Consider the following 16,756-nt stretch of genomic DNA (forward strand, 5'->3'; position numbering starts at 1 on the left):
ACCAAAAAAAAAAAAAAAAAAAAAAAAAAGTTACAGCTAATACCTATTGCTATGCTCTAAAAATCTCAACAAGATACATGCACAACGATGTTCAATGCAGCATTGTCTATAAAAGCCATCAAGCAAAGTATCTATCAAAAAGGATTATTAAGTCAGGTGTGGTGAAACCATCTGCTTGAACACTATGAAGTCATTTTTAAAAATGAGCTATATCTGCAGGTACTAAGAGGGAACAACATCAAGATATATTACGTGAAAAAGGCCAAGTGTGTTTTTAAGTAAGCAGGTAGGTAGATCTTCATTTTATAGGTAATAGATTGATTTTAGTGTCCTAGTACACACATAACTTTTCTCTAGAAAAGAATCTCAAGAAACTGGTAATAGTGGTTACTTCAGAGGATGAAGACCTTTCACGTCCCATGTTATTTAAATTATTCTTTTAAATCTAAGTATATGTGTATATCCCACTTTTACATCAAAAGAGTTTCTCTGGACAGTTATACTATAGCTCTTAGAATTAAAAAAGAAGCTTTTACCTTTTTAGTTTTCATTTAATTTTCTAAGTTACACCTTGGTTTCAGTTGTGCTCTGGGGAAGAGCCTCTGGCCATGCTTAGCTCAAACCAGCTCAGGGAGAGTATGGCCAGACTGGGTGGGGGTGGGAGAGGGGACCAGAAGGCCCAGCAAAAGAGCAGTGCTCAAGGATGTTTTCTACACCAAGGCAGCAGGGTTGCAGCCAAGCTGCATGTCCAGACATAAGACACGTGAGACAATACCTTAGGAAACTCTTGGAAATTGCTGAAGGACGCTTTGAAGGGGATTAATTTGTAGCTGCAAATGCAGTGGGCAACACAACAACATACCCAATATGCACCCCAGTATCCTTGACACATTCCAGAACCCCGTGACAGGTGGGAATGAGGAGTGTGGGTGTGAGGAGGATAAAGGGAGGAGAGGGTCAGGGTCCCTGGGGTACACATCACCTTGTAGGAAAACAAAACGCAGGGGCAAGAGGGGTGAAATCGCGCATCAGAGCAACCACGTCAGAGTGTCTAGCTTCAATCCTTCCAGAACCCAGCCTACTGAAGAACACAATGGATGGGGTTAGAATCTGCATGTCAAACACTCCTTGCCCAAGTAGGAAAAACTGTGTCCTTGATCAGGTTTAAGAGCAAAGGCATATGAGGAAATGAACTTTCAAGTCACATCCAGCTTGAGTTCAACCAAAAGGACTGAGAAATTCTAGGACAGCAGCTTCTCCTTCTACCCCCCTTCATATGTTTGTGCATCCCACCAGACTGTGGATTTCATGCACAGCAACCTTTCTTCTCCCAATCTCTCAATAACTGTTCATTGAACGGTACTCAGCTTCAGGCTCTGGGGTGGGCTAGGATCTGGGAGCGCACTTATAACATTCGGTCTCTGGCTTCTCAGAATCCACAGTCTAGGAGAGGATAGAGCCACTTAGACAACTCTGCACAGTTTAGTGTCACTGACTAGACACTAAAATGAAAAAGTCTGGGTAGAGGAAGTGTAACCGTTAGAGGAAGAGCAGAGTTCACCACCAAGTTCAAAATGTATTTATTAGCAGAGAAATCAGGGCAAAAGGATGCCTCCAAAGCAAGCCCAGATTTAATCAAAGGGATTCAGAGAATCAGGCAGGCTAATCTCCAAGAACCATTAATAGGAGGCTCACTTAAGTCAAATGTTCTGAGCACCAGCAAGTAAATATCCTTTATCACTTTAGGCAGCTTGGCTCTGGGAGGAGAAAAGGCTGAGATCAATGAGTTCATTAGACTGCCCCTTCTAGCCCACCTTCAAGTGTTCCTTTGTCCCCTTTTTCAGCAGGAATAGAGCATCCCAACCATGTCACCTGTTTTTCTATGGTAAATGTGTGCCAGTGTCACTGGGTAGCCTAATATTAACCTTAAAGTAGACGACCACTTCGTGCCATTCCTACAACTGTCAAGAAAAGGGATAAAGCTTCTGACCGCACTATCCTAAGGAATGTGAATGTTCTGGAAGACAGGGAAGAATGGGAGTGATGGTGGCCTTCCAATTTCAGATATCAAACCTAGGCCCAACGAGGCCTCCCCGAGGCAGGGACTATGCTGTACCCCTTGCATTTGGTAGTGAAAACCCTCCCTCTGTGTTTGTGAAATGAGGGGTGAAGGCTGTCCTCAGAATTTGTCTGGCCTGCTTTGTACAGAGAGTGAAACTTCAGTGAAGTTCTCAGGGGAACCCTAACACTAACACTGTCAAAGCATTTGCCATGCTCTCTAAAAGGCCCCGGTAATGCCCCCCCCAACCCAGCCCATCTCTGCCTCTTCTCCGGCTATCTGCTGGCTGGACCTTCCTGGTGCAGGTGGCCAGGTCGAGTCAGCTCTGCTGGGGTCTTGTGATGCAAGCCAGAAGGCAGGGTGGGGTATTTTTAACCATACAGAATTCTTGCCATATTTTTATGTAGTGAAGTGTATCTACATTTTCTTTTATGACTTCTGAGCTTTGTAGCCTGTATGAAAGGTCAGGAATCTTCTAACATCCTCAGGTTATAAATTTACCTGTGTTTTCTTCTAGGACCACTATTGTTTCATTTATTTTACACTTAATGACTTACTACACTAGGAATTGTGTGCCGGTGTGTAAGAAATAAGGGATCCAGATTTCTTTGTTCTAAATAGCCAGCTGTACCCGTACCATTTATTGAATCTCTCTTCTCACACTGACCTTAAAAAGCCACTTTTCGGGCTTCCCTGGTGGCGCAGTGGTTGGGAGTCCGCCTGCCGATGCAGGGGACACGGGTTCGTGCCCCGGTCCGGGAAGATCCCACATGCTGCGGAGCGGCTGGGCCCGTGAGCCATGGCCGCTGAGCCTGCGCGTCCAGAGCCTGTGCTCCACAGCGGGAGAGGCCACAACAGTGAAAGGCCCGCATATCTCACACACACACACAAAAAGGCCACTTTTCTATAATTAAATTCCATACACACTTGTTTACTGTACTCTGTAATCTTTTCCCACTACTCTCATTTTTCTCCAATACTTAACTGTTTTAATTATTGCAGTTTCATATTACATTTTAATATCTGATACAGCTAACCCTCACTTAACTACACCTCTTTCTCAGAATTTCATAAATTTCATTTTGCAAAACAAATAATAGTATCATTTTGCCATGCCTCTAAAAAAAGATTCTGTTGGCATTTTAATCGAGATTTCATTTCTTTTGTAGAGAGATTTAGGGGAAATGAACATTTTTACAATATAGTGTCTTGTTATCCACGAGCCTAGTAGGTCTCTTCAATGACTTAAATTTTTCATGTTTCTCCTCAGGGTAATTTTTAAATTTTCCTGATATTGCTCCTGTATGTTACATTTCACTTCAAATGTCTTACTGTTTCATATGCTTAATTAGCATTTTTAAAATTCTAAAAGCATGCTGTGTTTGCAACGCTTTTCCACCACTTCTCTCATTTGGCACTCATTTGTTAAGGTCCCATTCTGGTATCACTTGCTTCGTCAAGTCTTCTTTGGCCCCATGTCCAGTCAAGATGGTGCGGGTCCTTCCTCTGTGCTCCTGCAGCACGTTTTACGTCCCACCATCACCACTGGTCACACTGTGCTGCACCTTCTGTGCACACGCCTCTCACCTCATGAGTCTGGCAGCTCTGCTAGTAGAGGAGCCAGTAAGCACCTCCCAAGCCTGGTTTATAGCAAGCACTCAACAATCCAATGGAATGCATGAATGAATGCCATACTATGCTTCTTATTTCGGTAGCATTTTTGCAATGCTAACAGTGATAACACTGACAAATAGTAGAATTTGGAATAATGTGACTGACAGGGTTTTATTTTCCCCTTAAACACAAGCCATGTTTTAAAATGCAGAAAATTATCTCATATAATGAGAAATCATAATTAAGAAGTGAAAACTAGATGCATTATTTTTCTGGCATGTATTTCAGCCTCATGTAAAGAGGCAGCATTGTGGTGGATAACATATACTCTGGCACGAACAAGACCTGAATTTAAATCCTGTATCAACCACTTATTATCTAGGTGATATCAGGCAAGTGTCTTCACTTCTCTGTGCCTCATTTTCTCTATCTGTAAAATGGGCATAATAAAGATTCTCATAATAGAATACCTAAGAGACATCTCAAATTTAAATGTCCAAAATGCTTGATTCCCCTACTCCCCAAACCTGCTTGTTCAACATGCTTCCCCATTCTAGGAAACGACATGCTACCCTTCCAGCTGCTGAGAAAATGGAGGTATCCACAGTTCTCCCCCTTCTTTTGCTCCATGTTTCCCACCCATCCACAAGTCCTATAAGCACTTCCTTAGAAATATTTCCAGAATCCATTGACTTTTCACCAGCTGCTTTCCTACCATCTGGTCCAAGCCACCATCTTCTGTTTTGACCATTGCAGTAACCTCCTAAATGGTCTTCATGCATCTACCCTTATTCACTACAATCTATTCTCTATATTGTTGACCAAGTGATCCTTTTAAACTATATCAAATCATGTCACAACTCTGCTCAGAACTATCAAGGGCCTCCTATCTCACTCAGTCTCACTCAGAGGAAAACTTGGGTTCTCACAGTGGCCTGTAAGGACCAATTTGACATAGCCACCCCTTCCCCAACTACCTCTCTGACTTCACCTCCCTCCCTCTCCCCTACACTCTCTGATCCAGCCACACTGGCCTCCTGCTGGTCCCAGGACACACACGCAGGATAGACCTCAACCCCTTTGCACTGCTCATCTCACTGCCTAGAAAACCCTTCTGCCAGAATCTGCATGACCTCTCACTTCCTTCGGGTCTCTGCTCACCCGTCACTTTATCAAAGAGGCCTTCCATTATCATCCCGTAGGTATAAATTAGCACCTGCCCTGCCCTCTCATCTCCCCAACTCTCTCTCTTCTCTTTGCTCTTCTTTATATTTCTTCCTAGCACTTTATCACCCCTTGTCACATTATATGTTTATTTGGTAAGTGGCCATCTCTTTTCAACACCTCGAATAATTTGAGCCCTTAGTAGGTGTTCAACTAGTACTTATTGAATGACTGGATAAATGAACACATTGTTTACAACTCCAATTCTACAGTTTATATAAAGTGTCTAACCACTGAACAGATCCTTCTAAAATAAAAAGGAGCTAAGGAACTGGTGAGAAAACTACGCTATCGCTGGTGTTCATGTTTATTGCTCACCCGAATGCTTAAATGAATCAAAATAAAGATTCTCTTGTTTTACAAAGAACAGGAGCAACAAAAAAATCTCCCTAGAAGCCATTAGAGGCTGCCAACCTCAACTTCTTTTCTACAGTTTTTTTAACATTTAAAAATGATGGCTTCCCCTCCCCTCTCTCCTTCCCCCAGACTCTGGGACTTGTATCCTTCTGTTCATTCTTATTTGGAGTATAAGCCAGAAATAGCTGTTTACTTCGTTGTCCTCATTTCCCTTCATTGTTACCATTCAGTTCTCTGGTGGCTACCCTCTTGTGGATGTTTTTTTTTTTTTTTTTTTTTGCCTTACGCGGGCCTCTCACTGCTGTGGCCTCTCCCATTGCGGAGCACAGGCTCCGGACGCGCAGGCTCAGCGGCCATGGCTCACGGGCCCAGCCGCTCCGCGGCATGTGGGATCCTCCCGGACCGGGGCACGAAACCCGTGTCCCCTGCATCGGCAGGCGGACTCTCAACCACTGTGCCACCAGGGAAGCCCTGGATGTGTTTTTTAAATGAATTCTCAGTAAGCTGAGAAAGAAAAGCACGGGGAAACACCTCAGACACAGTTTTAAGCAAAACATCTTATAGGATATTTTCTTTAGGACAAACTATTTATAAATTGACTCCAACATGATTACATATACACCATCAAATATGATTCACATATGTAATAAAGTTAAAGAGCTGGAGAGAGAACACACAGTACAGAATAAAGAACTTTAATTTATTAAAATGTGAATAACAATAGTTACGCATGTAGAGCTCTTTCTCACACAAGCCTAAAAAAGAAATTCTCTCACAAAGGACCAAAATCACATGACCTCTAATGAAGCAGCAAGTAATTTGGGGGTGCTTGACCCACAATTTCTGCTTTCATTTTTATCCTAATTTAGGGCTGAATAATACAAAGGATTTTATGGGTACATCTACTCAATAAGAACTTGCCCACCCAGTAATTATAAAACAAAACACGGACAGACAATTTCCTTATACTGGTAAATACATATTAGATAAATTTTCCAATAAATTATACAATGTACTGGGGAAATAAACCTTAAATACATTGGCAGAGAGACATCAAATACATAGTGAGTCCAAGAACAGACACAGGTAGACTGAACTACACATTTCAAAGCTGCTTTGAAATTTCACTAACTAGAAGAAACAGAGCCACTCATTTTAAATGACTATGGAAGACCAAAGGCACATTTCCTTCCCACAATAGTTTTTCTCCAGATAACGACCCCGACAGAAGAAAATTATTGTGTGAATTACTCCAAAAAAAAATTCTAAAAATTCATTTGGGTTTGACTTCATATCAAATGTTATTGTTGGTCTCTAATGGTAATTACACCTGAGCAGACCAACTTCCCATGAGAGAAAATAGCCCAGAAATGTGCTGGATTGATGGGGAGGAGATGGCCAGTTTAGGATTTAAGTTAAATTTTGATGTAGATAGTATACAATGTAGGTAACATTACAGGCAAATATTCAGATACTCACAAAAATTCTATCCTTTGAGACCAAGGAATACACTGACACCAAAACACAGGCTGGCTAGAAACTCTACTAGGTAGGAAGCCCACAATCCCAATTTCCCTGGGATAGCCCCACTCTACACCTATGTTCCAGCATCCCATCAGGTTTAGCATTTGTCCTAGATAGAAGTATCCCATTTGGATGTTAACTTATACAATACATGTAAGTTAGATTAAATGCCAACAATAAATGTTGATCAGCCCTATTTGCTCCAGCCTCATTCAATCACAAATTCTAACACCTTTTAATATTTCTGCACCCCAAAATCATGACAATCCTCACTCCAGAGTGCTCAATAAATATTTGTTAAATGACTTTATTAATTAATATATAGATTTGGAATAAATCTGGCTGCTCTAGAAAAGAGGTTCGATAAATATTAGCTGATTGAATATCAGTGAGGAAGGTCGAAAGAGCAAAAGAGTTAACCCCTGTCCACCACACTGTCTTCTTGCTTGCTGTCAAGAAATTTTCAGATAAATAGTTGGCATTTCTGTTCTTAGGGGAAGGGAGAGAAAAAGTATGCATTTTCTTCGTTCTGGAATCCTGTGTATATCTAACATAAATTTCAACTCCACTAGCTTCTATTCCATTTTCAGTAAAGAAAAATGTGATAATTCAATTTATACTAGCAAATATCTAAGTTAGAGTCAAATCTGATATCTCTATTTTCAATTTGTAATAGTCTTGTTTAATCTACATCAATCCCCTATTGTTCTCATATTCTCCCTCCCTCTCTCTCCTTCTTCCTCTCCCTCACACTTCACTCTCATAACAATTTCCTCTCCAGTTTGCAAGTGAATTGGTTTTTCTCCTCAGGCTGTTGTCTGTGACAGAATGAAGTTGTTTGTGCTCTAGATCGTGAGGTATTTACTAAGGTAGCAAAGAGTATACCCTAACTTGTGGGGGAGAAAACAAGACCTAAAAATGGAAGTGCCCCAGGAGAACCCAAAGAAACACATGGATTGCTCTATCCATGGAGTGGAGTCGTAAGTTCATTTTTAGCCTTGCTACACTGTCACCAAAATGGGTGGACAAGATGGGCTGCAGGAGAGGACCACAAAGCTTCATAATACTTCTCGAGAAGTCCTCAGGGCAAATGAACAAAATCGGTTCTTTTTGGTACGCACAGCACATTTAGAGAGAGAACAACCCTACCATAATAGGATAGTGAAAGGCAACATGAGCTGTCAACTCCTAGTGACATTATAAAATGTAATACATATAGACAGACAGCGGGCTCTTTGATGATGTTTATTAGGAACCCTAGGAAGGCTACGTAGATATGTATGGAATGGGTGGATGGATGGATGGTATTCAGAGTCTGCTGCTTTAACCAGGGTGAAATGCTGACCACTTACATTCCTTTTCATTTCACTACCATGTAATTAGAAACCAGTGATTAAGCAGATAATGGCACCACAAGTTCAGGACTTAATAAGTAGCACCTTGGGAATGGAGCAACAAAATGTTAAATTGTATCAAGTGATCAGTACTATCTATGTCAATGAACACTAATATGGATTGAGTTAGAGAACCTGAAACCACAGGCTCATAAAAAAAAGAAACATTTCTCCCCTAAAAGATTATGAAGACTAATTTACCATCTCAAAGAGATTGTTCCATAAATTTTACAAAATGTCATCTTTCATTTTAAAGGGCTCTATGAATTAGTGCTGTTTTGTTCCTCTCTAGAACTGAGGGAACTGTTAATGTGCGTGTAAAAGGAGGATTGGTTAAGAACGCACACTTCTGGGGGAATGGCCTTGCTCCTTCCCCTGGCTAGAGTGAAACATGTTGCTTGGCTATTCTGCATTCAGCCCTCCTGTATGCCAGCATTCTTTGTCCTGGAATATTCTGAGGTCAGGTACAAAACTAAAGATAAGACTCCTAATCTGCAATAAAAAAGAAAACACGAGAGCGGGCTTTGGGCAAAGTTTTTACCTAAATGGGAATTGTGGTCAGGATAAAATGTAACTCACTGCAGCATAAATTGGCAATAAAATACCATCAATACCATTGTGGGCAGCTGAACAACCAGGAATGAGTTATCTGAATGTACCAAGGACAGACCTCTCACTTCCCTTCTTTACATCTGCACTTCTCTGTTTAGGAAAAGCCTTTGATGGAAAGGCTTACTAGTTCAATGCATCATTCCCTTGTCTTCCCTATTCTTCCTCTCCTCCCCACCACCAATCCTGTAACCCCCTCACATGTCACAGACTCCTTCCTCCCCATATGTCCTGCACTTTCCCTCCTCCATGTTTTTACCTATGCGGTTCCTGTTCCTTCTGAAAGGAAGCACATCTTTCAGTATTCTGCCTGCCAGATCCCTACTCATCCTTCAAGATTCAACTCAATTTCCATGTCCTCTGTGAAGTGAAGGCTTCATGTTATCTCCAGTCACAAATTAGTTGAACCTCCCATAGCAGTTTGATGATTCTTATTTGATAATCTTAATGATCTATTCTGATCAGCTGTGTACATGTACATAACTTTACACACACACACACACACACACACACACACACACCTTAGTTTGTATTCCTTTGGGATTGAGAATAACCTTTTTTCATATTGTATATCTAGTCTCTAACAGAATAAGGCTTGCTGTTGCATTAAGTGATGTAAACTTCCAAATAAGATCAGAAATACATATCTGTTCACAAAATCAGGTATCCAAATAAGAATTTGGTTAATCTTTCAAACACAAAGACACACAGACACACACATAAAGTAAAATAACTTGGTACTTACAGCTTTAAATATAAGAACTGTTCTAAGAATTGGTTTTACTGTAAATTCTAGGACACACATATCAAATGTACTAGAATAGTTGCCATTGGGAAAAGGAATGGGATTGAGGGATAGGGATAAAAATATATCAATAAATAAACTGGACAAGGGAGGGGTCTGATGAACTGTTGATGACAGTAAGCCATAACCTGAGAAGTATGATTAACTCAACCTTCTCTACATGAGGTCTCAAATTTAAAAAAAAAAAAAAAATATATATATATATGTATATATATATACACATATATATATAATGCTGTTCAGAGATACAATGCATGAACAATTCAACCTTCTGAAACTCTTTTCTGAAACATGATTCTCCCACCTGTGAGAAACTGATGTCAAAAGCTACTTCTCTCATGTAAAAAAAAAAAAAATCTATTTAATTGGAACCCATATATTTTAAGTGCAAAAAAGGACTTCTAGGAAGTGTAGTGTTTTGCTGCTTTATTTTCCTTTTAATACTAAAACTTATAATGGCTAGACTTGGCTTTCAAATACATTGTCCTTTTTGTTCAGTTCGGTAAATTGCTTCAGAGTTCTGTAACTCAAAGAGAAGAAAAACTCTAGCCAGACGCCAGAAGATACAGGCCAGAAAAACAGCCCCCCTATAACACCTAATAAGAAGTCTTAGAACGGGCTTCCCTGGTGGTGCAGTGGTTGAGAGTCCACCTGCCAATGCAGGTGACGTGGGTTCGTGCCCCGGTCTGGGAAAATCCCACGTGCCGCGGAGCAGCTGGGCCGGTGAGCCATGGTCGCTGAGCCTGCGCGTCTGGAGCCTGTGCTTTGCAACGGGAGAGGCCTACATAAAGTCTTAGCGCATTAATCTTTGCAATATCACCATGAAAGAAGTTGATAAAGGTAGAGTGATGCAACTAGAGGTATAACAGACATGGAGTTACAGGAGGAAGTAAGAGAGAGAAGAGACAGAGTGGAAGCCTCCACTTATCATTTAGCAGGTGCGTATTTGTTGAGCCCTACTGTAAGCATGGAAGCAGAAGACGTCAGCACAAGTGAGTGTGGCTCTGATTCCTAGAGTCCCTCTGCACCTCAGCCCTATGGAAGAACCACTGTCCAGCACAGGTCTTAGCTGCTGCTCTACAAATCTGATGGCAGCCCTCACCTCCTCGCTGCCTTTAGCCAGTACTGCCTGGGACTCAGCTCGGCCTGCCACCAGAACTCCTCATGCCAAAGTTAAGATATTTGAGGCCGACCATGCCCAACCGTGTCCCTCATTCCTGCAGTCTCAGTCACGGAAAGGACTGAGAGGGCCCAGCCTCGCTCATTTCCTCTCCCCCTCATCCTCCCTGCCCTGTGCTGCTTCCCTCCTGCTGCACAACTCCCACCCACCACTGATGACCTTCCACTGTGCTCCCTGGAACCACCCTTCCTTGTAAATGAAAATCCCTACATCCCCAGCCGTTCCACAAAGTGCCCGCCGCACCTTCTCACTCAGTGGAGATCTGGCTCCCCTCTCCCTGGCAAACACACCCTCCTGAACCTACATGCTTTCCAGGTTGACATACACACAACTGTTTCTTTCATGCCCGAGTCTCCCTGGAAAGCCTTTCCCTCTACCCCATCCTTTTTCACTTGGCTAAATCCAACTCATTCTCCAAGAAAACATCCCTGCTTTCTTCAGGAAACCTCACCTGATCTCCTGGTCCTCAACCCCGACGGCTATATTCGGTGCCACTCCTTTGTATCATCATAACTCTTTCTCCAGCCCACATTATCTCTCTCCTTCTCTCTGCACTCAGCATATCCTTTTATAAATAGTATTTATGTATTTGTCTCCCGCACAGAACTATGAGTTCCTTGAGGGTATATGCTGTGTCCTAGTCACTGACTGCTGGCATGTAACAGGTGTTCAGTAAATGTTTGTTGAATAAATGAATCTACATAAAATCTACAATCCTGACTTGAAAAAATGAAATGAATACTGGGGATGAAGTGGACATTTTTCTTATTTATTCAATTTTTCTCTCAATCTTTTAAGCTATATCTACTTGCTATCAGACAACACAAAGATGTGTTCAAAGAAAAGCCAACTCTCTCCCCTCCCTACCCTTGACTTTAACTTTTTTTATCCTCGACCTTTTTTTACCCTTGACTTTTTTTAACCACTGTTGAATGCTTGGTGTGTACTGTTCTATGACTTTCTCTATGCTCATGGCACACCCATATGCACACTTAGAGATTTTTCTCAATTTGTAGAACTAGGATCGCACATATATATTTTATCATAACACTTGCTCTTTTCCCTTAATAATGTATCATGGCCATCACTCCAGACCAACACATAGGGACCTAAGTCATTCTTTCTAATAGTTGCATAACAGTCTATAGTATGGATGAACCATGATTTAGTCACTCATCCTCCAATGGATAAGCATTCAGGTTGCTCCTAGTTTTATGGAAGTTCTGAAAACAAAGATAGCAAGACTGATCTAACATTTCTAGAGCATACGTACTGAGTTATTTCTCTGCCAGTGCTGTGGACTCTATCCTCACATACCTGGACCTATTTTCTCAAGACTCGAGCTCTGAAAACCTAATAAGCTCATAAGCGATCTCTTCTGCATACAGCGCCAGTTGCTGCCACGCATCTTATACTGAATAGGTATTTAATATTTATTGAACTGAACCAAAAGCTAACCAGATAGAAACTGCCAGGAAGGATACACAGGGTGCACTGTTTGCCATGCTTAATTTCGAGGATGTGGTAGGACGGGTGTAAAAATAGAACATTTTCATTTTTAACTTAATACACTTCTGTTTGAATTTTTAATATAATACTCTATAACTTCAATATTTAATATATCCATTTATACATTAATATATTTTGATTATATGAATATATTGATAATAAAATTTAGCACATTATTTTTATAACTCAAAAACAGCTTTTTTCCAAAACTTTCTGGACGATACAGAACCCCTGAGTTAAAAGAAACAAGCTCTAATTCAATAACTCCAAAGTCTGGCTGTACATAAGAATCAACTGAAATTTGCTACAAATTCAGATTCCCAGGGCTTCCATGAATATTCCGATTCAGTAGATCTGAAGCAGAGCCCGGTATCAGCATATTTAATAAATACTCCAGGTGATTCTTTGATCCTGCTCTAATCTAATGATTTTTAGAATTACCTGGGGAGCTTTTCACATAGTATGTGGATGTTTGGGCACTACCTTTACAGGTTATGAGCCATTAGACCTGGAATGAGACCTGAGAATCTACATTTTAAAAAGGCTACCTAGATGATTCTTCCCAGGTTTGGAAACTCTATTCTAAGTGTTATAATTTCCCTCAGTTTGTCAATTCAAAATCAAGACATGATAGCTCCATTTTGGTCTCTAGCAGTAAAAATACAACACCAAGTTAAAAGTCTTTGATGATAGTATTCTAAATGACCACAAGATGAGGAATGTCTTAGCTGGACTATCATGAAATTTAAGAATACCTTTTATTGTTAGTTTGAATAATGAATTAAATTTTAGTACTCTATATCTTAAAGAGAAGATGAATTCAAAAGTATTTTTCTCGGGCTTCCCTGGTGGCGCAGTGGTTGGGAGTCCGCGTGCCGATGCAGGGGACGCAGGTTCGTGCCCCGGTCCGGGAGGATCCCACATGCCACGGAGCGGCTGGGCCCGTGAGCCATGGCCGCTGAGCCTGCGCGTCCGGAGCCTGTGCTCCTTAACGGGAGAGGCCACAACAGTGAGAGGCCCGCATACCGCAAAAAATATATATATATATATTTTTTTTTCTCTCTAAAATATTTTAATAAAATTACTTTTCTATGGGATTCAATGTTTCAGCATTTTCAATTTTTAAAAAATATGTCTACCCCTACCATAACTTACAAGTCTAGATATTAGAAATAAGAAGAGTTCATTTTTTAAATTAATGAGATCTATCTTTCCAAGTATCTAAAGACCGTCCTAATGATAAGTCAGGTATTTAAGTAGACACATTAACTTTCTGACCATAAAAGTTTATCTCTACTTTCAGGAATAGAGATGAGAGCAGATTAGAAAAGCATAGTGAAGCTCAGTTCTGAAAACATCTTTTATAAAAAATAAATGGCAAACAGACATCTTTCCACACGAGCTTAACTCAGTAGCTACTGTACTAGGCATTCTACTAATCATTTAGAATTGTTGTTTACAAATTCATAAAGATAAAAGTACTTCATAGAAACATAAGAAAAATCTTCAGTCATTGGTAATATCTAGGAAGTTCTGGTCCTCAAAAGTGAAGGAGGAAGAAACAGAGTGGGGATATCAAATTAATAACATCAAGGATCAAGGGCCTTGTTTCCCTCACTTGGTCTTTTACCAAATGTCCACGAAGAAGTTCCTAAATGTACTGGGAATTCCAAATTACTTACCAAGGCCATTTCCTTTCAATCTCAAGTATAGGGCATTTTTCTCTCTCAGCAAATCAATGATTGTGATGTTTACTGTAATACTCAAAGGACAAGTAATAGAGAAGCACTAAAACAAAGTGGATGTGATCAGAAGTCAGACAGTCCTGGGTAGAAATCAGGATCTGCCACCTACCAAATGTTTGAGCTCACGTTAAGTTACACAATCTCTCAAAACCTCAGTTCCTTCATCTGTGAAATGGAGAGGTAATGACAGCATCTACTTGAGTCAGTTATTGTGAGGACCAACCGATGCAATACATGTAAAGCGCCTGACATGTAGTAAGTATGCAGTAACTGATATTTATCATGTTTTTACTCCCCTTGCAATATTAGTCAGACTTCAAACTGTTAAATGCAAGATTATCAACATGGAGTTTGAAGGGGAAACAAGAACGCTAAGTGAAAGATCTGTGTCCGACTCGAAATCATCCTGCTTGAAACCAGGTTCGAGAAGAAATACTCAAGAACCAGGTCCCAAGCCAGGGCTCTAGCCTCTGAATCACTGGGGCATCTTCATTTCATATCCTCGGATAAACCACAGAGACCTTGTAGTAGAACGGGCCAGAGACAAGGTGAAACTGGGGGGTTACCTAATGAACTTGATGCTTTCTAGGACCTACCAAGGCTCCCAGTAGTTAGTTGGCTCCTACGGTGGGCAATGTTTTGTGTACTAAGGGGTTTGGGTGGCATAAAGCTGCATCAGAGGTGGACTCTGACCACAGAGAGCTTTACAACCTATGAGAACTAGTCGCCCCATGTTCCTTTTAATACTTAGGACAGGAGTCGGGACCAAAAGCCTCTGTCTTAGAACACAGTTCAGAGATTATATAGCTGGAGTCACTCAGAAGATTCCGTACACACACCCAGCCCCCTGTAGTTTCACCCTCTTTTTTCTTTCTCTAATACATACAAATTTTTAGGCATCATTGGGCAGGTAGTATCTCAGGGTCGCATATCACCTCTGTAGCCCGAGATCTACGAACGTAAATTCTGTCATTCCACCCTGCCTGTACCACCCCATTTCCAGGTACGGAACCAACCAACCATATTGCCAAACCAACAAAGACCAGTTTCCTTAAAAGGAAGTTTAAACATTCTGGATAGAATTTACATGCCCCAGAATGAACCTTGAAAAGCATCACTAAATTATCCAACACATTGTTAAATTCCTAAACTCCCCTCAAAAAGCAGGGTTAACCCTTCAGAGTTAAAAAAAAAAAAAATTACGCTGCAACTCCTCTTAAAGCTTCGGGGTATCAAAAGGGGTGGTACTTACTGCTTGGCAAATATACTTTCTAAAAATAATCACTATTTTCCTTAAAAGCTTATGGTAAAGCCACCAAGTCACTTCGTTTTCATTGCTGGCAAGCTGCACAGTGACTTGATCGCTTTAATATTTCACTCATAGTAGCAGCCACTGAGCTATGACTAACCCACTCTCCCAGCATCACCACTGGCTCCAGATGGCAAGAAATACATTCCCTTCACTCTTGGCTGAAAAGCAATTCCGATTTTTTTTTTTCTTTCTTTCGTCCAGTTTCACCTGCAGTTTAATCGTTTCACTCCAGGAAGAAAACCGCTGGGGGTGAGGGGCGATTAATGCAAAGAGGAGTACAGGTAGGGAATTTACTTTTTTAAATGAGATGTAAGCACTGCAGCTTTAAATGTTACTGCATCAAGCCCTGGATTCCTTCCGTAACCAAGCTGCAAAATGGTAACAAGAATGGAGGAAAAAAAAACCTCTTCCTCCCTCCCGGCCAGCCCTTCAGGCCACTGCCCAGCAGGACTGGCAGCGGCGAGCCCATCCCCCACGCCCTCCCAGCCCAGACGTGCGGCTGGCACAGGTGAGCCGGACACCGACCTTGGCCCTCTGGCTTCGCCCACATCCGGGGGATCAAGGTCAAGGGCGAGGGCTTCCTTACACACACACACACACACAAACACACACATACACACCCCGCACACTCCCCCCGCTCCACCCTCGGTCGCCCAGAGCCCAAGGATCCGATGCCAAAGTTTCAGGCCGGGTTGGGGCCGGCAAGGTTCTCGCGGCCCCCGGCCCCCGGCCTCCGGCACCTGCCCGGCCCGCCCTGGTCCGCGCCTTTCCCGCCGGGCCCGGCGCGTGGTCCGGGGACGGCGCCCACTTGGTCCCCACTCACCCCTCGCGGACATGGTTCAGGCAGCAGGAGTCGAAGCAGTGAGGGCGGCGGAGTCACCCGGCAGGGCGTGGGGAGGAAAATCTCGCCGAAACGCACAAGGCGCACCCGAGCCCGCCCGCGTGGGGAGGCGGCTGGCCGCGCGGGGACGCCTCCCTCAAGACACCTGAGCGCCGCTGGGCGCAGCACGGCCGGCGGGCGGGGACCGGCCGGGCGCGGCAGCGCTGACAGCCCGCGGCCCGAGCTGGGCGGGGCCCGCCTCCCCGCCTCCCCGCCTCCCCCGCCCGCCCGGCCGCCCGGCCGCCCGGCCCACAGGGTCCAGCAGCGGCGGGGACGCGCCGTCAGCTCGGCTGCGGCGCCAGCCCGAGCTTTTGTCCCCGAGCGAGCGTGGTGCGGCGTGCGGTGAGGGCTGCGTCTCCCCTCCCCCGACCCGAGTCCTTACTGAAAATAACAGTAGTAATAAGAAAAGTGCTGCCGCTATGAGTGGCCTTCCAGCCTCCCGCTTTGGTCTCAGAGAAGGAAAGGAGGAAAGAGCTGTTCTGTTCCCTCCCCTAAGTGATGCCCTGGACAGGAGGGGAAGACCACGGTCGCCGAAGGGGCTTGG

General features: G+C 42.8%; 1 protein-coding gene across 2 annotated transcripts in view; it reads right to left on the reverse strand.

Moving 5' to 3' along the window:
• The window catches only part of ABLIM1 (actin binding LIM protein 1), a 306,271-nt gene extending 289,989 nt beyond the window's left edge, over positions 1-16,282 (reverse strand). Inside the window, exon 1 of one of the 2 annotated variants that reach the window (XM_027112671.1) lies at positions 16,156-16,282. In XM_027112671.1, coding sequence (XP_026968472.1) covers positions 16,156-16,168 — 13 coding nt within the window. In that variant the 5' untranslated portion in view covers positions 16,169-16,282. The remainder of the gene's footprint in view (positions 1-16,155) is intronic. The other variant, XM_027112670.1, reaches the window with a different exon arrangement.
• Positions 16,283-16,756: the final 474 nt, after the last annotated feature.

This window comes from Aethalodelphis obliquidens, unplaced genomic scaffold, assembly GCF_003676395.1.
Source record: "Aethalodelphis obliquidens isolate GAN/ISIS:26980383/991018 unplaced genomic scaffold, ASM367639v1 scaffold11, whole genome shotgun sequence".
Taxonomy (NCBI): domain Eukaryota; kingdom Metazoa; phylum Chordata; class Mammalia; order Artiodactyla; family Delphinidae; genus Aethalodelphis; species Aethalodelphis obliquidens.